The sequence below is a fragment of the Brachyistius frenatus genome, unplaced genomic scaffold (assembly GCF_029030835.1).
Source record: "Brachyistius frenatus isolate BFR_SWC_R1_liver_20210118 unplaced genomic scaffold, ASM2903083v1 Contig_40, whole genome shotgun sequence".
Lineage (NCBI taxonomy): Eukaryota > Metazoa > Chordata > Actinopteri > Embiotocidae > Brachyistius > Brachyistius frenatus.
In genome coordinates, this window is record NW_027210639.1 from 1676851 (window position 1) to 1697500 (window position 20650).

The 20650-nt window shown below is 42.7% G+C and overlaps 1 protein-coding gene across 2 annotated transcripts in view; it reads right to left on the minus strand.

Moving 5' to 3' along the window:
* zfpm2a (zinc finger protein, FOG family member 2a) overlaps window positions 1-20650 on the minus strand; it is a 119134-nt gene that overhangs the window by 27555 nt on the left and 70929 nt on the right. The window contains exon 5 of one of the 2 annotated variants that reach the window (XM_069702110.1): window positions 17804-17912. In XM_069702110.1, the coding sequence (XP_069558211.1) occupies window positions 17804-17912 (109 nt within the window). Of the gene's footprint in view, window positions 1-17803; window positions 17916-20650 lie in introns of both variants that reach the window. The other variant, XM_069702109.1, reaches the window with a different exon arrangement.

A 20650-nucleotide genomic window follows, 5' to 3' on the forward strand; every position in this document is an offset into this window, starting at 1 on the left:
TCCTCTTTTTTTCTCCACAAAGAGAAAGAACCACTCCGTCAACAAGCCTCTCCGGAGCCAGAGATTAAAAACCTCAACATCACCTACCTTCCAGCGCTACTCCCAACTGGTTTGTGTAAAACTCAATTAAACTTGTCCCCACTGAATTTCACATTACAGTACATTAAAAGGAAATTCTTCAAGCGTGATGACAAAGCTCAAACCTAGCTTCAGAGCCGCTATTTAGGAGCTTTCCTAAACGTTGTAGTCTTCGGGGTTTTAGCCTCATGTCTGTGTAAAAGGCGCCAAACGCAAAAACAAAGAAAAGGCTTCTTTTGACTCGGGAGAAAAACAAACTTTATGATTTATTTATTGACTGAGACGCTGAAAGTCACAGCGCCTGCTCGATGCACGACATACAAACAAGGTCTCAGTCTATCAATTAGCTCCCAACAAAAGGTAAAATGCAGCCTTCTGATGATTAAAGGTAAATACTTTCACAAGTATCCAGGACATAATGATAGTTGTCAACCGTGTGACTTTAGCCGTCGTTGTAAAATACAGATGTTAATCTTTTGGGAGGTGGGGCGGGGGGGGTTGTAGATTTTTGATCTCAATTTCAGAGCCCCTGCGAGTCGATAACAAATTATTCCACCGCCTTCTTACAATCTGTCTGGGTGAAAAGGGAGCGTTCAGTCAAGCGTTGCGCCGACGCAAAGAACATCGCAGGTCGATATGTGTGTTAACTTCATTCAAATGCGATAATGTGCTTTCAACTAGATGATAGCAAACCTGAGATTCAAGCAGGGGGAAGGGGGGTACTTAAGATGTCGTCTCTTTATGAGAGGCGTCTATTCTTTTGTAGTTTGTGTTTTCCTACCAAGCGTGAGAGAACAAGCGCGGCAGCAGTCGTGGAAGGTTTCCTACAAAGCCGAGTAGGAAGGAGAAAGGGAGGCTTGGCTTGGCTTCAGCCAGGTCGGCTTTACAAGAGGAGAATCTGGAGATATGCTCCTCTCCCCCTCCCCTTCACTCTTTCTCTTGTTCTCCCCCGTATAGACATCCCTCCCCTCAGCTCAAGAATTTAAGGGCAGCTTTGAACCCTCTCGCTGTTGCTCCACATTGTAACATGTGCTCACCGCTCGTCTCCCCCATCAGCCACATAGAGGTGTTTTTGTGCTGTGATTAGTGGATGAGGTGCAGTCTGTGTTTTGGGCCAAACATGCCCATCCTTTGACACGAGGGCGGACTCCGACTCTGACTGGGCTACAGACCAAGATCACTCCCTCTTGTCTCCTCTGCTTCCTCCCCAATCCTCTCCAACACATGACATGTGTCACTGCCACAGATCTGCACTGGACGATACGAGCAGTTCAAGGTCAGGGCAAATCCCCAAAGCAGAGAAAAGAGAGGGGAGAAGCTTTTTTTTTTCTTTTTTTTTTACAGCAATGGGCTATTTAAAAAGTTCATTTTTCTTAAATACTTAGCATATTTCATGGTGCTATAATGTGAGCGATATAATGTGAAATCTCCATTAGCCAAAGATGGGCGCTGCAGTAAAGCAATGGATGTGTCAATTTTCTTGTTCTGGAAAAAATAAATTTTGTGGGGATTTAAAACCCATGTAATATTCATATTTTCTATTTCACAGCACAATAGCCAGCGAGGAACTAAAGTGATTATACATAGCCAGAGTCAAACTCTAGCGCTGTTATCTATTATAGTTTAATAAATCAACAGAGAGAGCAGGGGACACAAATATTCTGTCACCATTTCTGCAGCCGTTTTCTCAACCAAACGTGTTTGATGAGATGAAAATGAGATAAGAAATATCTCAATAAAGGATTCTTTTTCACATGGACTTACATGGAAAGATGGAAAGATGAGTCCATAGAGTTTGTATTCTCATGCATCAGTTTCATGCATCTGTACTTGCAGGTCCCGAGCGACAACACTTCAATTAACTCCAAGTTTGAGCAGTGACAAAATATTATTCAGTCCAAATGCATTTCTGAGGCCAGGTTAACTCAGACAGGAAGGGAAAGGGGGCACCGTGTAATTATTTGCCACTTACAATGTCCTACACTTCAGATTTGTGAGGATGGCGAGCAGAAAATCTGTTTACTATGGAGCCGAGTTCCTCACTCTCTTCTGTGCGGATGAAGTCTTTGAATAATTCATAGTGAGAGCCATAGGCATATGCAATGGAAAAGTGTTGGAGAATATCACACCAAAGATGGCATCCTCCATTATGTGCGCTGTGCCCGGCGTGCCCACAGACCTCACATAATGTAATTGGATAAAAGTCAGATGCTGCATATTGAGAAGCTACATAAGGCAGCGATATTCTTCAGAGTCTCTGAAATGTGCTAATTGACTCAAAAAGCAGCTACAGGAAAAGGACTGCATGGCTTATTGTCTTCACATATTTATCTCCAACACCTCATTACTTTTTCATGCAGTTACAAGAAATAAGTGGAATAAATTTACTTACTACAGCTTGTGTTCAGAAAGCATGACCTCTCCCAAATAGAACAAGAGGGTGGAGGGGAAGAACAACAACTCTTACTTTAGAATGTCATTATTCTGATTTGGTCCAGCAAAGATGTTTTTGTTGTCATTTTACTTCTGTTGACAACTTGTCTCATCAGGATGTTACTGACTGAAACAGTGTGACAAGAGTTTTACATATCAAAACAACCGAGGCTTTCATTTAAAGAGGCTTCATCTTCACTGACAACATATTTATTGACAGGTAAATCCCCGGAGATTAGACATGGCGGTCTAATTAGTCTCTACCTCCACTGTCGCATCGACACCCTTGAAGCCCCGTGAGAGGAAGGTGATCACACAAACTACCCAATCAGCGGTCAGAGCCTGTACTTTACCAAAAGTACCACTACTACACTGTAAAGATACTCTTATACAAATACACTGTACTGCAAAGTTACTCGAGTAAAAGTACATTAGTACAACTGTATTTTCAGGAAAATGTACTCACAGTACAAAAAGCAATCAGTATTGTGTCCAGATCTTTGGCTCCATTGGGTATATTGGTACAGCCGAGGATACAGTATACGGCACAGAATATACATTATACACTATCAGAAGATTATTCACAATAATGTTTAATAGTGGTGATCGTTTTTAACTATTTCATACAGAGCAGCAGCTAATGATTATTTTGCATTAATTTGCTGGTTATTTTTTGTCATCAGCCAATGTATTGATTGCTTTGTGACAGGCAACAAAATTGTTCAAAATGCAGAATTCAAAAGGTGCTTTCCCACCAACACTTCCAGAAACTTGAACTTGCCTGGATTTCATCACCAGTCCATTGGTTGTAAAATGTCTCGAGTTGCTTCAACCGGATTCTTGTTGGCGACAAATTAAAAGCAAAACAAGCTATTCACAGCAGCAGGTTTTTAAAAATGCCGGATCTGAAACTGTGCTGTGGAAAACACTTTGATAACTGACCGTCAGCGACGTTCAGCGCTGCAGCCCAACCAAGAAGTTCCTGAACCTCCAGAAAGCCTGTGATCAGGGGCTTTTTTGGAGGTAAAACTATTTCCCCTGAACTTAATTTAGACCCTATTCTTTTGGTGGAAACGCAGGAAGGGGACCCGAGTTCCTCAAACGAGGATGACTCCCATAAGTAAGTTTACTGTCATTTCAAACAAGGAAAAGCCACACATTTTCACATTGCACCTTGGATTGCTTCGACGCAACAGCATTTCAGTTTGTTCAATGTTAATAAAGTCTATTCTAATTCAAAAAGCTGAAACCTTCAAAGTTTGGCATTATTGCATGAGGATTAATCAGTTATGAAAACAGCTGCATATCGTGTTTTTTGATTGAGCTCATATTTCATAAATAGTGGATGTTTATTAGTTTTTACAATGCATCATATTTTTTTTTAAATCATAATATTTTTTGAACGTAATGTCTGAATTTACAAAGTAATTCCAGCTATGAAATAAATGTATCATAAAAAAGAGACATATTTAGTGGAGCATAACATGGAATGTTAGGAAAACATAAGTATCTGAAATCTGTGTTTTAATCCGGTACTTGAACAGATTACGTTACATCTCACCACAGAAGCCAGCAGTGAAGAGGAAGAGGGGACGATGATGGATGCGGTGGCCATGTAACTGTAGAGAAGAGTCGCTGGGTAGGCTTGCTTAATTCTTGACATGAAATATTACCTGCAGCACTCGACAGAGCAGACCTGCTTGGATGGCGGGAGAGATAGCATCCATCCTTTCAGTATAAGAAACAAACAAACAAACAAAAGCTCTAGGACCCCTGACCCGACAAAGGAAGTACAACTGATAAGTTAGTAGCAATTTCTCCGTCTTCTCCTGCTCCTCTCGCTTTTCTTTGAATAGCATTTCTCTGCCTTTGGCCCCAGTTTCACCTTGCTACGCTTGTGCCCTTCTATTAAAGGTGGTAATGGCTGCCAACTTCCCTCGGGCCTTCTTTTTAATATTTGTCACTCATGAAAGAAAGAGGGGGGGGATTGGGAGATGATAAATCTTACTTTTGCCAGCTAAGGGCTTCTATCTCCCAAACAGAATAAAATCCAGTCCAAAACACTGCTGTGCGCATTAGGAAGCTGTGGGTTTAAGCCTTGTCCGCCATGATCAAACCAGGATTTATGAAGCATCATAACTCCCGACAACATCCAGCGGCTTATTAATTTTATATATTTCTGTCCATTTCCTGATATTCCCAGCCTTGACAGTCACTCAAGATAAGCCAAAAGCGTTCTGACAGGATGGAGTGTGTATATATTTTTCACTGTTCTGCTGCTCGCCTCCAGTTGAATAGCTTTAGTAGAAACCTTGAGGCTGCTGTGGTGTGATTTGTCTCTGTTTTTTGTCTTCACTTGCAACCTTCCCATTTGTAAGAGGCCCTTAAATCAGCCTTGCACTCTGCTGAGCCATGAGAACAGGCCAGACACAGGCCAGCAAGGGAGGCAAGTGCGGAGGATGTGTGTGTGTGTGTGTGTGTGTGTGTGTGTGTGTGTGTGTGTGTGTGTGTGTGTGTGTGTGTGTGTGTGTGTGTGTGTGTGTGTGTGTGTGTGTGTGTTCATGTATGTCTCGATGTATGTTTATGCACACAGAGACAAGAAAGGGAGGGGAGAGGGGGTGGGGTGGGGTGGGGTGGGGGGGATTGGCTCCACCAGAGTATAAGACATGTGGTTGAATTTTAATCAAAACACTCACTAATCACCATTTACAGGCCGACTATATAAAGGCCTGTTCTCTGATACGAGAGGGCAACATGCTGATAGGGTTTAATTTAACTAGAGTTTAGGTCGGAGGCTTGATTTAATGTGGCCCACAGGAAAACTGAGCAGGAGGGAGAGAGACAGAAATGCTAGCTCTTTATGCAATGATCACATAAGTTCACATCAATAAAGCCCGAACCCATTACCAGAAACACTACATGAAAGAGGAGGGGCCCTCGGCGAGCACAGGCGGCTCCTCAGCATACTGGAACGACAGAACCGGCTCAGACTCTCCTGACGGCTGCTTCACTTTTCTGACACGCCATGCAGAACAGGCAGAACAGGATCCTGACAGGCTGTGTGGAGATAACTCCTCTAACCTCTCGAACCCTGATTTCCTCTTAATTACCGCCTAAAGTGGCTTGAAGTGAGAAAACACATTTTTAAACTGTATGATGATATCACCCAGAGTATGCGTAATTTGTATCTCCTTGTTTCCAGAACGGTTTGAAGCTAAATATAACTACTATATAATTTTAGTTATTCCGTATCCCTCAGTATAATATCTGAACTACACAGCTGTGGCAAGTTTTAGCAAAAGGAACCATGTTTGAACCCTTTGGACATTAATTCCTTTGTTTTAGCGCTGATTAAAGATAACAACGTCTGCAGGTTCAGGAATTATTGGTGAGTTCCAGAGTCCTTAAAGTTTGAGAAGCTTGTCATTTATTTTAGATTTGACTTCCCGGTAATACGATGAAAAGACGAGCGAGACAAACAAAGAGAAAACTGTTGTGTCCCTTTACAGTCTGACTTCAAAAGACTTCCAGAAGACAATTGTTTGCATCTCCAAAGTGTAACACATCACATTACTTCCATCTTCTATCCTCCATGTTCAGTGTAAATCAGAGGTAGAATTATTATGCTTGTTAATAGCCAAAATATATGACATTGTTTTCATATCTAACCTACTGTGATTGATGCAGTCATAATGATTAATGCAAACATTTCAACAACCCTGACTTCTTGGAGTGGATCGCATTTTGTCACCATCCATGTTCCAGTGATTTCACACACCTCTGCTCATTCATTCCAAGTAGCTGAAGTCTGATAGTCTTCTACTTTTGGACACTGGAGAGCTCCTGTGAAACAGCTGGGTTCCAGCTGCCAGAAATGATCAAACAAAATTCACCTTGATTTACTCAAACTGCCCGACATCTCAAACAAACTACCAGGCCAGAGCTCCCCTGAAGCCTCCAGAGGTTCTCTCCTGAGCCCCCGCCTCTCTTTCTTTGTACCAAGTATTCCCACCGTCCTCTCTTCTTCTAGTCTTCAAGCTGCCTGCATTCTGGCTACGATCCTGACCGAGCTAACTAGCCACAGTGGCTATCACACCCAGCAGTGTCTGACTAAGACCCTAGCATGCACTGGCCGTCTCCAGCCCCGGTGACTGAAGCAGACAGCAGTGAGGAGGCAGGCAGGATGTAATCTCCAGGAGCTGTTGATACAGGGAAACACACAGGGTTTGGGTCAAAGGGATTAAAATGGTGGAGGTGCTGGTTGCATGAAGGAGAGGGGCGGTGAAATAGTGGCGGGAGCAGCGGGCGAGCCACCCCATAACAGAGAGGAGTGGGGAGATTACAGGGAAAATGGCGCAAGGGGGATTCCTGTGAGGAGAGGGGAAGCAGTGACTCCGAATGGCATTGGAACATAGCATTAGTAGCAACTATTCAACAGTATGCAGGCTTAGCGAGCTCAGGGCATCGGGAGAGGTGGTCATTTTGACGCCAAGTTTCTATAGGTGGAAGGTGTGAGGACAGGATGAAGAAGGGGAAAAAAAACCAGGGCTGAAATACTTCACAACCACAAACGGAGACATGCTACTCAGTCACCCCTCTGTCACTGTCTAAATATTGTCAATGCCAGAAAGAAAATCAAATCTTTAAACAAAGGAGGCCAACTCTGCTGGGTGATATTGCTAAGGGAGGTTTTAACTGAGCCCTTCATGCCTATGCAAACCGCACATGGTTTGGAAAGAGTTCCATCAACAAAACATGTCAATCACCTCTCCATGAAAAAGGGAGAGATATGAGACTGAAACCTATCTCGCACAGACCCTAATACTGTACTCACGGCTTCCATTTCACAGTGTGTGGGAGAGCGGGGTTAAAAAAAAAAATCGTACATCTTTTTTTTTTTTTTCAATCCACCTATCCAAGGGCTCAGATTCCAGTTACATTTCACATTGAATAGACTTGTGTTTCCAGCAGTCGAGCCCTCTTCTAGTAGGCTGGCTAGTGGAGCGATGACAGATTGGTTTCCACTCACTGCACGGGGAGCACAATGGAGTGGCTTTGACAGAGTTAAGAGAAACAGTGCATCATGCCCCCCCATCTCTCTTCTTCCTCACACACACACACACACACACACACACACACACACACACACACACACACACACACACACACACACACACACACACACACACACACACACACACACACACACACACACACACACACACACACACACACACACACACACATACTTTCCACTCCTCTCTCCCTCTCTCCCTTCTTCCTCTTTCTCCCCCTCTCTGTCTTCCCTGGGGCTTAGAGAATGGATGGCCCTGTCTGACCTGGACGACACTGATGTCTAGTCCTCTACACTACTGTACCTACAGCACGCCTGTCTGCTCGCTCGCCTCTCTGTCCACTCTTTCTCTCGCTCTCTCTCTCACACACACACACACACACACACACACACACACACACACACACACACACACACACACACACACACACACACACACACACACACACACACACACACACACACACACACACACACACACACACGCGAATAACAGGGGCACTCATCTCTGTCACCCAGCGCCGACAGGCAGAGGTCAGCAGAGCTCAGGCACTAAAGCAACCTAGAGGAGCTTGGGGTTAGTTTATAAGCAGTCAATATCACTGTCACGTTGAAGGCTTCAGTGTTACAACTGTAAAAGTGTAAAAATTAAGATGTTATGGTAACTATAACTGTAATGCACCTCAACAAGAAAAAAAACAGCTATCCCAAAAGAAGCTGTCTGATTAGTTTATGATCTGGAGCTCTAGTGGCTCAGTAATGCTGTACTGTAGTAAATTACATTACATTACATTACACTGACGCTTTTATCCAAAGTTGACTTACAACACACCGATGGTACACCATTGGGAGCAATTTTAGGGTTCAGTATCTTGCTCAGGGACACTTAGGCATGTGGACAGCATGTGGAGCTGGGAATGAACCACCAACCTTATTACACAATTAGTGTGCAACCCACTCTACCAACTGAGCTACAGCCTCCCTTGTAGTGTGGCCTGCATCAGACTTTTCATGCAGGAGACCAGAATTTGAGTCAATCAGTGACATTCAATTGATATATATATATATATTTTGCTAACCTGAGTCTCACGAAACACTATCTATCATTAACCATACCAGAGTCTTGATTCCTGGAAAATAAAAATTAAGTGAAAAAAATTCAATTTAACATGAGGACCGGGACTGCTGGAAGACTAGAAGTGATTGGCGTCCCCTTTTTTACAGAAGGAATACATGAGATAGAGGAAACAGTCATTGTTTGAGCCACTCAATAAGTTCAATATTGGCTTCATATCCCTAATACACACACACACACACACACACACACACACACACACACACACACACACACACACACACACACACACACACACACACACACACACACACACACACACACACACACACACACACTGTAGAAAGAGACCATTTAAAAAACATCTGGACTGCACATAATCTGGGATTTTGGAGAATGTCGCTGTTCTTGTCTGGCTGCAGAGCTGCAGCAGGACAACATGCCCAACATGTTCTCATTACAAATCATCACAAAATGGATTAATAAGAGTGGTTTCTTAACAACCACTTTTGGTTTGGACTACTAAAACTGTTTGGTTGAAGTTCGGGGAAGCTTGTGGTCATGACTGAGAACATCCAACAATGACTGTTGATAGGAGACAGAATGCAAACTACAGTTTTGAGTGTCAAAGCCAGATGTTATGAGTGCCAGATATCCACCCTCACCATGGACTTAAAAACTTTTGCTTTGGTAGATCAAGTTCACGTTACCGAGCATTTTTCAGGAGAGGACAGACTCAACTCAAACCTTTCTTTCGGTGGGATTCTTTGACCTCAAAAATTGCCCCCTGAACCCTACTTGATTAACCAAAACCCAACCTTGACCGCAGCTTTTCTCAAACATCTCGCAAGACTCAAATAAAAACTTGATTACTCATGTAAAACATTTACAGATTGCTAATATCACATCTACTAAGCTCATGTTTGAACTCAGCTCATGCAACCCCGTGTCCTTACCCGTGGCATTGGACTTATAGAGGGGTAGAATAGCTAAGATCGCTTCACCAGATCGCATGATAAAACAAGCCACAGATAAGGTACTGGTGTTAGAGGTTGTTGCAGTTGTGTTCCTCTGTGCGCTGCAATGAGAACAGAAAACCTGTGATATCACACTGATACACCGCTCTAAAGCCTATGGGGCCGTGTTCTTTTCTTTTTTCACACAGGTGGATGTACAATCAATAAAATGGATTAGCTGCAAAGGTATGTATAAAGGTTATTGCCGAGTTCTCCTGCATGAACACTGTGGCAACCCCACAAAACAATTTTGTAATGTCTCCAGCTATTTCTTTTAAGAAAATCTGATTATGTTTTTGCCCAACCTAAAAATTGACTTGCAGGGGTACACATTACCAAAGGAAAAATGGGCCCTACAACAGCAGGCCCTATAGCTTGAATGGATTGTTTTCTAACTCTATTCTCTACGCTACCTATTGTATGTTTTTCTTTCAAGGGTGGATCAGTGTTTTTCTTTCACTGTCATGTTCTTTTTTTGTCCTTCCCTGTGGGCTTTTTTTTTTTTTCATAGTATGATGATTTCCTCTTTCCTTCAGCACATCAGAGTTTCACCCAGACTCAGTTTCACTTGTGTCAACCCTCAGAGAGACTTTAACTATGTGGTTTTCCATCATGCTGACTGACGATCTAAACACCCCTCCACCCTAGTGATTCCTCTATCTCTGTCCCTCCATCTCTGTCTCTCTCTCTCTCTCTCTCTCTCTCTCTCTCTCTCACACACACACACACACACACACACACACACACACACACACACACACACACACACACACACACACACACACACACACACACACACACACACACACACACACACACACACACACACACACACACACACACAATGTGACCCCCCTCTAAGTCTGATGAAATAGTCCCCCTTCCCAAAAGAGACAAGCTGTGTGGATGTGCAGAAAGGCCTCTCTCTCCAACTCTCAGCTTTTGTCTCTGATTATCCCCGCACACGCACACACACACACACACACACACACACACACACACACACACACACACACACACACACACACACACACACACACACACACACACTCCTCAACCTGCTCCTGGATCTTATGTATATCTGTGTGTGTGTGTGTGTGGGGGGGGGGGGGATTGACTCTGACCAATGGCATCCAACAGCAGGGCTTTATCCTGAAGCACACTGACAATGCTTTTCACACCTACTTACCACAGCAGAGATGGAGGCGGTGGGCTGGATCATACCCAGGCCTAAAAGCAGGCTAAGGGCTTTTAGAAGACACACAGAATGGACTCTTTAATTACTGACTCAAGATCCCGGAGTAGATTAAAAACACCCGCGGAGGCTTATTTTCATATCTGCAGAATTTTTCAATGAATATAAAAACGGTCATTGATTATGCCGTTAAGGGAGGGAAGTTAAGAAGGGAAATATAAAGTACATATAATCACATTAACTTGCAGTGATTAATGTAATAAAATGTGATCTTTTTTTTCCCCATCTGTATTGAACACATTCAACACTGAGGAGACATGCGCCAAATACTAAGGAGCAGCTCCTTAAAATCCACTTAACCAGTTCTGTGTGCAAAGATTTCTACAAAAGCAAAGCAGATAACTCATATAACATACTTATAGTGGTCAGAAAGAGAGAGGGCACACGCAAAGAGGAAAAAGACTCCAAAACAATGACTCATGCATGCTTTTGATGGCTGTGTACTTGCAGTATGTGACTGTGTGTGTGTGTGTGTGTGTGTGTGTGTGTGTGTGTGTGTGTGTGTGTGTGTGTGTGTGTGTGTGTGTGTGTGTGTGTGTGTGTGTCCCAGACACACAATGCCCTCCTGCATGATCAATATCAAAACATTTCTTTTCATTGATTATACAATTATAAAGAAGTCAAATCTGTGTCACGCTCGCATGTAGAAGCAATAACCGATAGAGCTTGAGGTGGAGGCTGAGAGGAGGGAAGAAGCTTCCTCTTCACTATTTTTTTTTCCTCTTTTTTTGAGCGTGGTGCTTAAAGCGAGCTCAGTGCAGTCCAGGTACTTCACTCAGATGATTATAATGCCACGAGGGTGCAATACATCACTCTTATTAGCCACACTGGAGCACAATGGTATCATAATTAATGGTCGCAGCAGGATTGAACGCTGCCCTGACATGGAAAAGTGGGCCTACTTAAGCTCTACAAGGCATTTAAATATGCAGAGTGAATGGCACAACCCAAACCCTCCTGCTCTAAGGACAGCCCACGCTCATTAGCCCGACACCCTCCGTGGCATTGATACAAGGACGACTGGCTATACTCTCCAGCAAGCACACACAACACAAATCACAGGCACACACTCCAAAATGTGCACAGACCACCGCGATATATGAAAAGAAAAATGTTGTCCCTCATCAGTGCCCATCAGTTCTTTTGCATTTTCTCTCTGCATTGTTGTTTTTGTCTCGAGGCTTAGTCTACACTGAATACAGATGGACATATATGTGTCAGCAGCCATTATGCGAATTTTCGGTAATGGCGTTTGGTCTGTGTGTTGCTGTGTGTGTGTTTGCGGTGAATGTGGATGCCGTGGCAGAGAGTGGTGTCTGGTGCCTGTGCTATACCGTCTAGCACAGAGAAACTGCCTGCACGGCCGGGAGAACAATGCACATAAAAGGCTGTCGGAGGAAGCGTCTGGAGCTGATGTCGTTCACATGGCTCTGAATGGAGCAGCAGCAAAGTGCCTGTGCGTGTGTGTGTGTGTGTGTGTGTGTGTGTGTGTGTGTGTGTGTGTGTGTGTGTGTGTGCATGTAGTTTACATGCTTGTGAGTGAGATGAAAAAGAAAAAAAAAATAGAGAAAACGCCCTCTTGATTATGTCTCCTGAATGTTTTTGCAGACGGAGACAAGAGAAAATAATAAGAGTGTGTGCTCCCATCTTAGTCATGTGTACTGACATGTGCTTGTGCGTGCATGAATGCCTCCTAAATGCATGTGTGGGATGGTTAAGTCCTCTCAGATCGCCGTATGATTTGGATTTTGCTGTCCTTAACCCACCACACACTCTCCTTCTCCTCCTCCTCCTCCTCTCCTCTTCATAAAGCCAGCTTTATAACTTCTCCTAAAATTGTTAGCGTGGAAGCTACAAGACACGCTCCTCAACAGCTGCCAAATGCCTCAACCAGCAGCTCCTCTCCACCCAGCTCACTCCAGCCTGACCGTACCGAGTTATCGCGTAGTTCAGTGCAATCAATTATTGTTGCAGTGGAATCATTAATAATTTCTTAATGAAAACGATTCCGTTGATCTCTGTTGTCTTTTAATTAAACATAATTAGTCGGCTGCTCGGAGCTGTGGTGGGGACTCCTTTAGGGTACAATTTTGTTTTAATACACTGATAATGAAATTTTTACATTGTGTCAGTTGTTTAGTTATTATTCAGTCACACTATTTCGCTATGTTCCCAGATAACAGATAATAACCCTCGCACCTCCTATTCGCTGCAGTCATTTTAAAAGAGGAGGGTTGAAATGAAAAATTTAATTTTGAACTGTAAGAGTCCTCTTCTCTCGCTCTTTAATGCTGCATGCTGCAAGGGACCAGTGCAGGAACCAGTGCAGCTGTATGCTTTCCTGCCTCAAGAAAAAAAAAAAAAAATCAAAAAATCAAAATACCTTTGCACAGAACACTGAAAGGCTGTTTTTCTTCTATAAAACGAGTTGGATGGATACTACATCTGTGCAGGCAGGTCAAGCTGGTTCATCGTATGCCTCAGAGGTCTACAGCTCGGGATCAGTGGAAAGAGCAAATGAAGGCATGAAAAAGGATCTGATTGTGAGGACTTAGAGAATATGAAATAATACAAGGACAGAGCCAGTTAGCTAATTCTGCACTGTCCGGGCTTATGTAAAACGGCCTAGTTACATTGGTCAATTTCTGCACGAACAATGGGCTAAGTTGCTCTGGAGACTTATTGGACATGCTGTATCTGAATGTGGTCTGGCTTAAGAGGCTTACAGTTGAAAAGTTTAGGTGACCTCTGAATAATGCCACATAATGTGGTCACACTGAATGTGTATAGTTTCAATGGGCTCAGATATCAGGTAACAATGGGGTAAGCACAATGAGGGCTCACGCTAAGAATGAATTGAGTCATACATTGTACCTTAAAGAATTTCATTTTAACTGTAAGCTCAGATCTGACTGGTTTCAATTGAATACTCAGGCGAGAAATTTCATGTAAATGTACTGAATCTAAAACTTCCTCTGTAAATATGATCAGATATAGCTGACATTAAAATCACATGGTGCTCACAAGTGAGAGTTGCTGCATTTTCAAAAAGGTTGACGATATTCATGGCTGACAGTACAGAGGCCAAACAGCTGTAAGACACTGACAAATGCATCGTTCTTTTCATGGGAAAAATAGAGAATAACACCTCTCCTTTAGAAAGCTGTTTAACAGCATGAACACATCACACTCGGGCTTGGTCACACTGTCTCTCTGAAACAGTTGCTAAAATTCTTCTAATCAAGCAGGTCTGCAGCATTTCAACGGAGTCTCTACTGGTAACATATTCAGCTGGGAGATGTTAGATAAAGAAAAAGAAAAATCAAATTGTGTCTGAATTTGTTTTCCAGCTGCATTGTTTATCAATCTGTTGTTTATCTGTACAGAAAATTCTCCACTGGTTTCTCTCTCCCTGTCTGTCACCCCCCCCCCCCCCCCGCTCGGTCTCCAGCGTTACTGTAACATATAATTACTCTGCAGACTTGCTGCCTGTTTCTATAACTTCAGCGGTTCAAAGAAACTGTCGGAGTGTGGAGGAGAGCATTGTGGGAGTTCCAGGTGGATTTCTCGATAATGAGTTAGCGCAGTAGTAGAGTTGAGAGTTTTAGTAATGGCTGGCTGCTAAGGCTCTTCCTGGGAGTTTAATGTAAAACAAACAGGGCCCTGCTGACAGCCTGGGAAAAACAGATATTGCACTTTTCCTACTTCTACTTCAGGGCTCTTACTGCCTCTCATTGGAAGAAAGGGAATTCAAAGAAGTATTTATATTCATAAAATGGTTCTGAGAGTCCTAATTTGAGACATGTAAATGACTTTAACATTACTCATGGTCTTTGACTTCTATTCTTTGTGATGCATTTCTCTTCATCTGGATAAAATGATAGAGACAGGAAACCGAATGCAAATGGTGTGTGAATAAATCGTTTTAGCAAGGAACAGGAATTCTAGGATCCCAAAAATAGTTAAGAACAGTCTATATTTGACACTATAGGTTTAGCTTGTCTTGGTGCTGATGACCAGGGGCACCCCATGGGGGACATGACTATGCCATCCTGCTGCTTGTTACACACTCCAGTGCATGTATTATACATAACACATTGCAGGCATACAACTCTCAGAGGAATCATTTTGCTGAATCCTGTCCTCTCTCACTCTACACATATTTCCCCCACTTCCTGACAAGTTTGGGGGATAGAGGATGAGCAGTTGCACAAAATGTAATGCAGAAATCATAGGACAGAACGCCCAACGCTAAGCTACAGCCACTCAAACCAATCAGCAGTCCTTACTTAGAGATACTCCCCCATAGATTCACACTGGCAAGCATCCAAAGTGAACTGCTACTATCTTTGCAAGCAGCCATAAAGAAAGCCGAGACCAGTGAAACGTGAGCCAAAACATATTCTGCAAGCATACTGTGTATTGAGATATTCTCTGTTTTCCATAAATAACGCATCTCAGGGAGCAATGAAGCAGCCGACAGAGGGGAACCAGCACAGGGGTGAAGATATAAACAATCTGGGCCTCAGCTTTTTGAGGTGAGAAGAAAGTTCCTGGTGGACTCTGAGAAGCCGTTTTCCTTTAGTTGAATCAAGCTAGTGTCGATACGACAACCACAATTCCAGCACAGCTTCACAGCGAAAAGACCAAATTCAATATTGAATTTGTCAAAGATTTTACATTTCCGGCCACGCCAGCACTCAATTTCAATGTCACCTCCAGAGGGTGCACACACATGCAGATTGGAATATTTAAAAGAAGGCGATGAAGAAGAATAAGCGGCATAAATCGAGTCACAGTCTGGACGCATGAGTCAAACAGCTCAACGGCATCAAACGCTTCACCACTTTCTGAACTTATTCCAAGTCCACGTGGAAAAAAAAAAGTTACCAGAAGCAAATGGGGAAATTTTTTTGCAAGGGAAAAATCGAGAGAAACGGAGACCCAACCAACCAATTTATCAAACGCTCTTTGGCAAAGTCGTTACAAAGCTGCTTGAGTCAAGTATGGAATTACACAGCCTGAATTTTTTTTGTGTGGTGTGGTATGATACTCGTATCAAATTTTTGATATTTTGTAAATTTTGTAAAAAAAATTCCAAGATAAACATTTTCATTATGTGCGAATCATTAAGAAGTGAATCATGAGAAAAAAAAAAGAAAAAAAAATCACATTATTAGCGAAATTATTTCACGAGTTAAAAAAAGTTTTTAAATGTGCTAAAACTATAAATGAACAGAATCAAATGGTGCTGATGCATTTTATGCTGACGATTGTTTCACAGCTATTTGACGTAACAAGATATTTAACTTCTACTCTGAGATTTAAATTAATTCTTTGCATTTGACATTCCCTCTATTATCATCTATTATCAGTTGGCAAGCGTGTGCTGATTCTTGCGGAGGATTTAGAGTAATGAATTTATAGAGTACAACAGAACAACTCTCACAAGGGGTCGTCTGGAGATGTTATTGTGTGTAATTTAATAAGGTCAAACTGGAAGTGACAAACAAAACGAGACAGAGCTGAGGTGATGACGCTCGCCTGCGCGGGGCGAGATACTATCTGCAGGACTCGCGTATGAGGAAGAGTAAATTCTCTAGACTAAAAAAAAGTGAGAAATCCTGTTATTGCCCTTCTTTTTGTTTCATACAGTCAGTCTCCGAGCAAAAAGATTAGAAGATTTTAAAGAAGTGCATAATCTTCTTTAACAGCTTATCAAAACTTTAATGATTTGGTGATAAAGAGCACAAAGTTAAGTAGCCGGTTAAGAGGATAACTCCCCAGTGCAGTCTAGTGATTAGTAGATGAGAATTGGGAGACCGAAAATCCGGGTTGCAAATCCCACTCCTGCCACTTATTCACTTTGAGGGAGAAGAAGCTCCATTTCAGCTTTGGGGGTATTGTCACGGGGTAATCATTTTTGAAAAGTGATAAATGGAGCCCTTTTCCTTCACCCTTTGGAATCCAAAACACATCTTTATTTACGTATTTATTTTGCTGTGTGTCTCTGGTTAACACCCGTCAAGACCCAATTATAGCAGCGGAAGCCTTGCGCTTTCATGAGACGTGAAGCTCCACGCTGTCGTGTCAGTGCTGTATACAGTTTAAGCGTCTCCCCATACAATCTGCAACAAACCGGGCTCTCCACAGATCTGTGTTGGACTGTTTTAATGAGAGTTTGCTGGACACAATGCTGTAGATTGAGGAGTTTATCTTTATGACAGTGGGTCATTTCACTTTTTGTGCCTTTAGAGATCACTTTTGAATAAACAACATGGATTCTGTGACTGATAGTTGTATTTTTTTTCACACATATTTGCATAAATCCACTTCTAGCGGCGGTTGTATGAATACGACTGATTTATTAAAGATGTACGAGTGAAGCTTTGCTGAATTAGTGAGAGAACAAACGAAGCAAAGTGGCAAACCCATCTCCACTCATGCTTTCCTTGCTATCTACCCTGAGATAGGGATTCACTTAGTATAAAGGAGGGGGAAAAAAAGGGCATTAATTACCTTGTGAAATCTAAAGACCATTAACTTTGTGTGTCAAGTGATGTTTCTCAGTTTCTAATCAGAGTTTTAGTGATATAAATTACTCTTTGGATGAGAAAAACAGATATGGTGTGAGACTGTGTGCAGGCATGTCTTTTTGTGTGTCCTTGCAGCTGTGTAGATGCAATTATTTGTGCATGTTTGTGACTTTGAGAAGTGAGGAGAGAAAGGAGAGAGGAAAAAGTAAAAGAAAGACAGAGAGACAGACAGAGTGAGAGCGAGAGCGAGACAGGCAGGAGAGGAGTGGATGGAGGATTGTGGCGTGGTGTGTTGCGCTGCGGAGAGATAACAGGATGCCGGCGCTGCTTGCTTACCTTTGCTGTACACCACACAGTTGTTTTTGTTGTCTTCCGCTCCCTGCCAAGTCACATCCAGCAGCCACCTGGGGCCGGCGCTCAGCACCACCGGGACCGTGCTCTTCGTCTTCTGGTCGAGGACAGATAACAAACACTAATCATTTGCTTATTTTGGTGATTAAAGAAACATTAATAACCACTGAGTTACGCTCCTCTGCTGCTCTGAATGGCCGTAAAGAGACAATTTCAGAAACTATACAGCATTCAACTCAAGTCCACCCCAATCCAATTTTTTATACATTGCCGAGAAGATTTGAAAATCAGGGCAGGTTGTGCGTGTATGTATGTGCGCGTGTATGTATGTGCGCGTGTGTGTGTGTGTGTGTGTGTGTGTGTGTGTGTGTGTGTGTGTGTGTGTGTGTGTGTGTGTGTGTGTGTGTGTGTGTGTGTGTGTGTGTGTGTGTGTGTGTGTGTGTGTTTGATGGCCCAGAGACTAAGGAGTGATGACAAGTTGATGCAAGAGAGTGCATTGTATCAAAAAACAGGAATTATCATACAGGATTGAACCCAATCATCCAGCATCAGAACTCCCAGATTAAGAGGAACATCCTGCCTGGGAATCATAAAAAGGAAAGAAGGGGAAAAAAAGGACGGTGACTTTCAGAGAGAAGGAAGCGAGTGTTCTGCGGTGAACTTTGGGCACATTGTGCCTCGCTATCGCCAGGATCTCACTATTTCCTGAAACAAGCTGGGAAGAATTTAAAGAATCAGTATCCATTTCAAAGGGCGATTGAGGTTAGAGTTTTCATAATATGCCGGCAAATTATTCTGAATGTGTAAGGTCATTTTTCTTCTTGGTCAGAGGTCAAACGTGGAGTTTTATTCCTTTGAAAGAAGAAATAAAACTGCGATAGAGAACAACATCCACCATAATAGATTCACATGGTCCAGTGTCACCAGATTTGCTTGCTCTATTTATCCTCATATGATTTTCTATTCTGTTTGATTTTGTTTTGGTGTTCTTCCTCTTTTGCTTCTTGTTAAATGGTGTGTTGGCGGTGTTGTGAGCATGTTGTGGTGGTTGTAGCAACATCTTAGGCATCTGGGTACAGTAGCCTATTACTCAAAGGCAAAATGTCAGCATCTTGAGGCCATTACTTTTAAGCCCAGGCCCCCCCCCCCCCCTTCATTAGGATGTTACAGAAATAGTTTAGCAAAGAGAAAATGGATTGGGATGCAATCTTGACACTTCATTTCTTTTTCCATCTGAGGAAGCCAGTGACAGGACACTGTCCATCTGCCTAATGCAACAGAAAATATACCAGCCCTCTCCCGTGCTTTTCACTTATTTCTCCCCCGCAAAAGGCAACAACCTTCAAGGATAAATGCAAATGTCACTTGAGCATGTTAAAGGTCTGAATTGGCACAGATATGCACAAGAGATGAGCACTGTGCTCCGGCAGTGTGCCTGCATGGCCCCCTCCTCCTCACACTCCTCCACCCGCCCATTCCTCTTTTCATGAACTCTATCTAGTCGGAGGCTGGAGGACATAGATTTTTTTTTTTTTTTTTCTTTAGACGGAATTATTTACAAATAGCAAATACATCTCAGAGAGCTGATAGGAATCTGTTTGGATTTTGTCTGCAAAATTAAGAGAACAAATACAGACACTAAATAAAGACAGATTTCTAAATAGTCTCTCTTTATATATAGCTCTGCACATTGGCAAACTACACTGCCAAACTGATCAAACACAGACAGTAAATTGTGTCTGTTGATATTCTTATTCCTTCTCCTGGCATCTTCTTATCCCGTCCTGGCAGCAGATGAGAGAGAGAGGACCTCTGTAATTTAAGTCATCCGCGATTTTCACATTTCAAATTAGCTTCACAATAAAGTCTTCTATCTGGCTAACCTGAAAATCTCACACCCCTGTCAAAGGAGCAGAGCAGACCGGCCGATTGTTGCTAGGACGACTATCTGAAATGGGAATCAGATTAACCCTTTCTCAGATCTCCAGACTGGAGCCATCTCTTATTCGGCAGCGAGAGGCCTCTCTGCCATCCCTCTGTGCCTCTGGGAATTCATGATATTCCAGCTGCTCTTAATGTAGCCAACAGAGACAAGATACCACATTAACGAGCCTTGTCCCCACTGTTAGGAATCACACAGAATTAGTTAGACTCGTGGCAGTTATCACAATTGTTCCTTTAGTTAAGCTGTGATAGAAACTTTGAAAATTCTTATCATGTATTATTTAGATTTAATTGTCAATTTCGACTATTTTCTTTGTTTCCTTTTTGTTGGAAACTAAGCAGCAACAAGCCATGACAGTCTCTCAGTGCAGATTTACATAAAGCATCTATAGTGACAATATGTGCTTTGTAAGCATGCTGCATGTAGCAGCCGTCGCAAAAGACAAAGAAATGCACGACGGCAACCGCACACAACATATTTGGGATTAAGACCCAGTGGCGTCACTGCAGCGACGCGCGTCTGCAAATGCAAATGAAAACATTTGTACAACTGGATCAGTTGGCCTAAGTGGCCGAGGCCAGAAGAAATGCAGATTGACAGGCAGAAAATTACGATTTCCCTGGAGCGAGGGAGCATGTGATGAACTGGCTTTATTGAAACAAACTCCTCATCTACACCAGCCCCACAAACGGGGGGATGTGACGTATACGGAGGCTTTTTCCTGCCCAACACAGCACGATGAGGGGAATTTAGAAAATATGCTGACCCCTATTGGCTAGTTTAATATATCGGCTGCAAAAGAAGAGTGCATTTGCATGTAAACAAGTGGCTGTTCTTAACATATTTTTTTTTTATGTGAGGTCACCTTTATGATGTGAAAAAGCAAA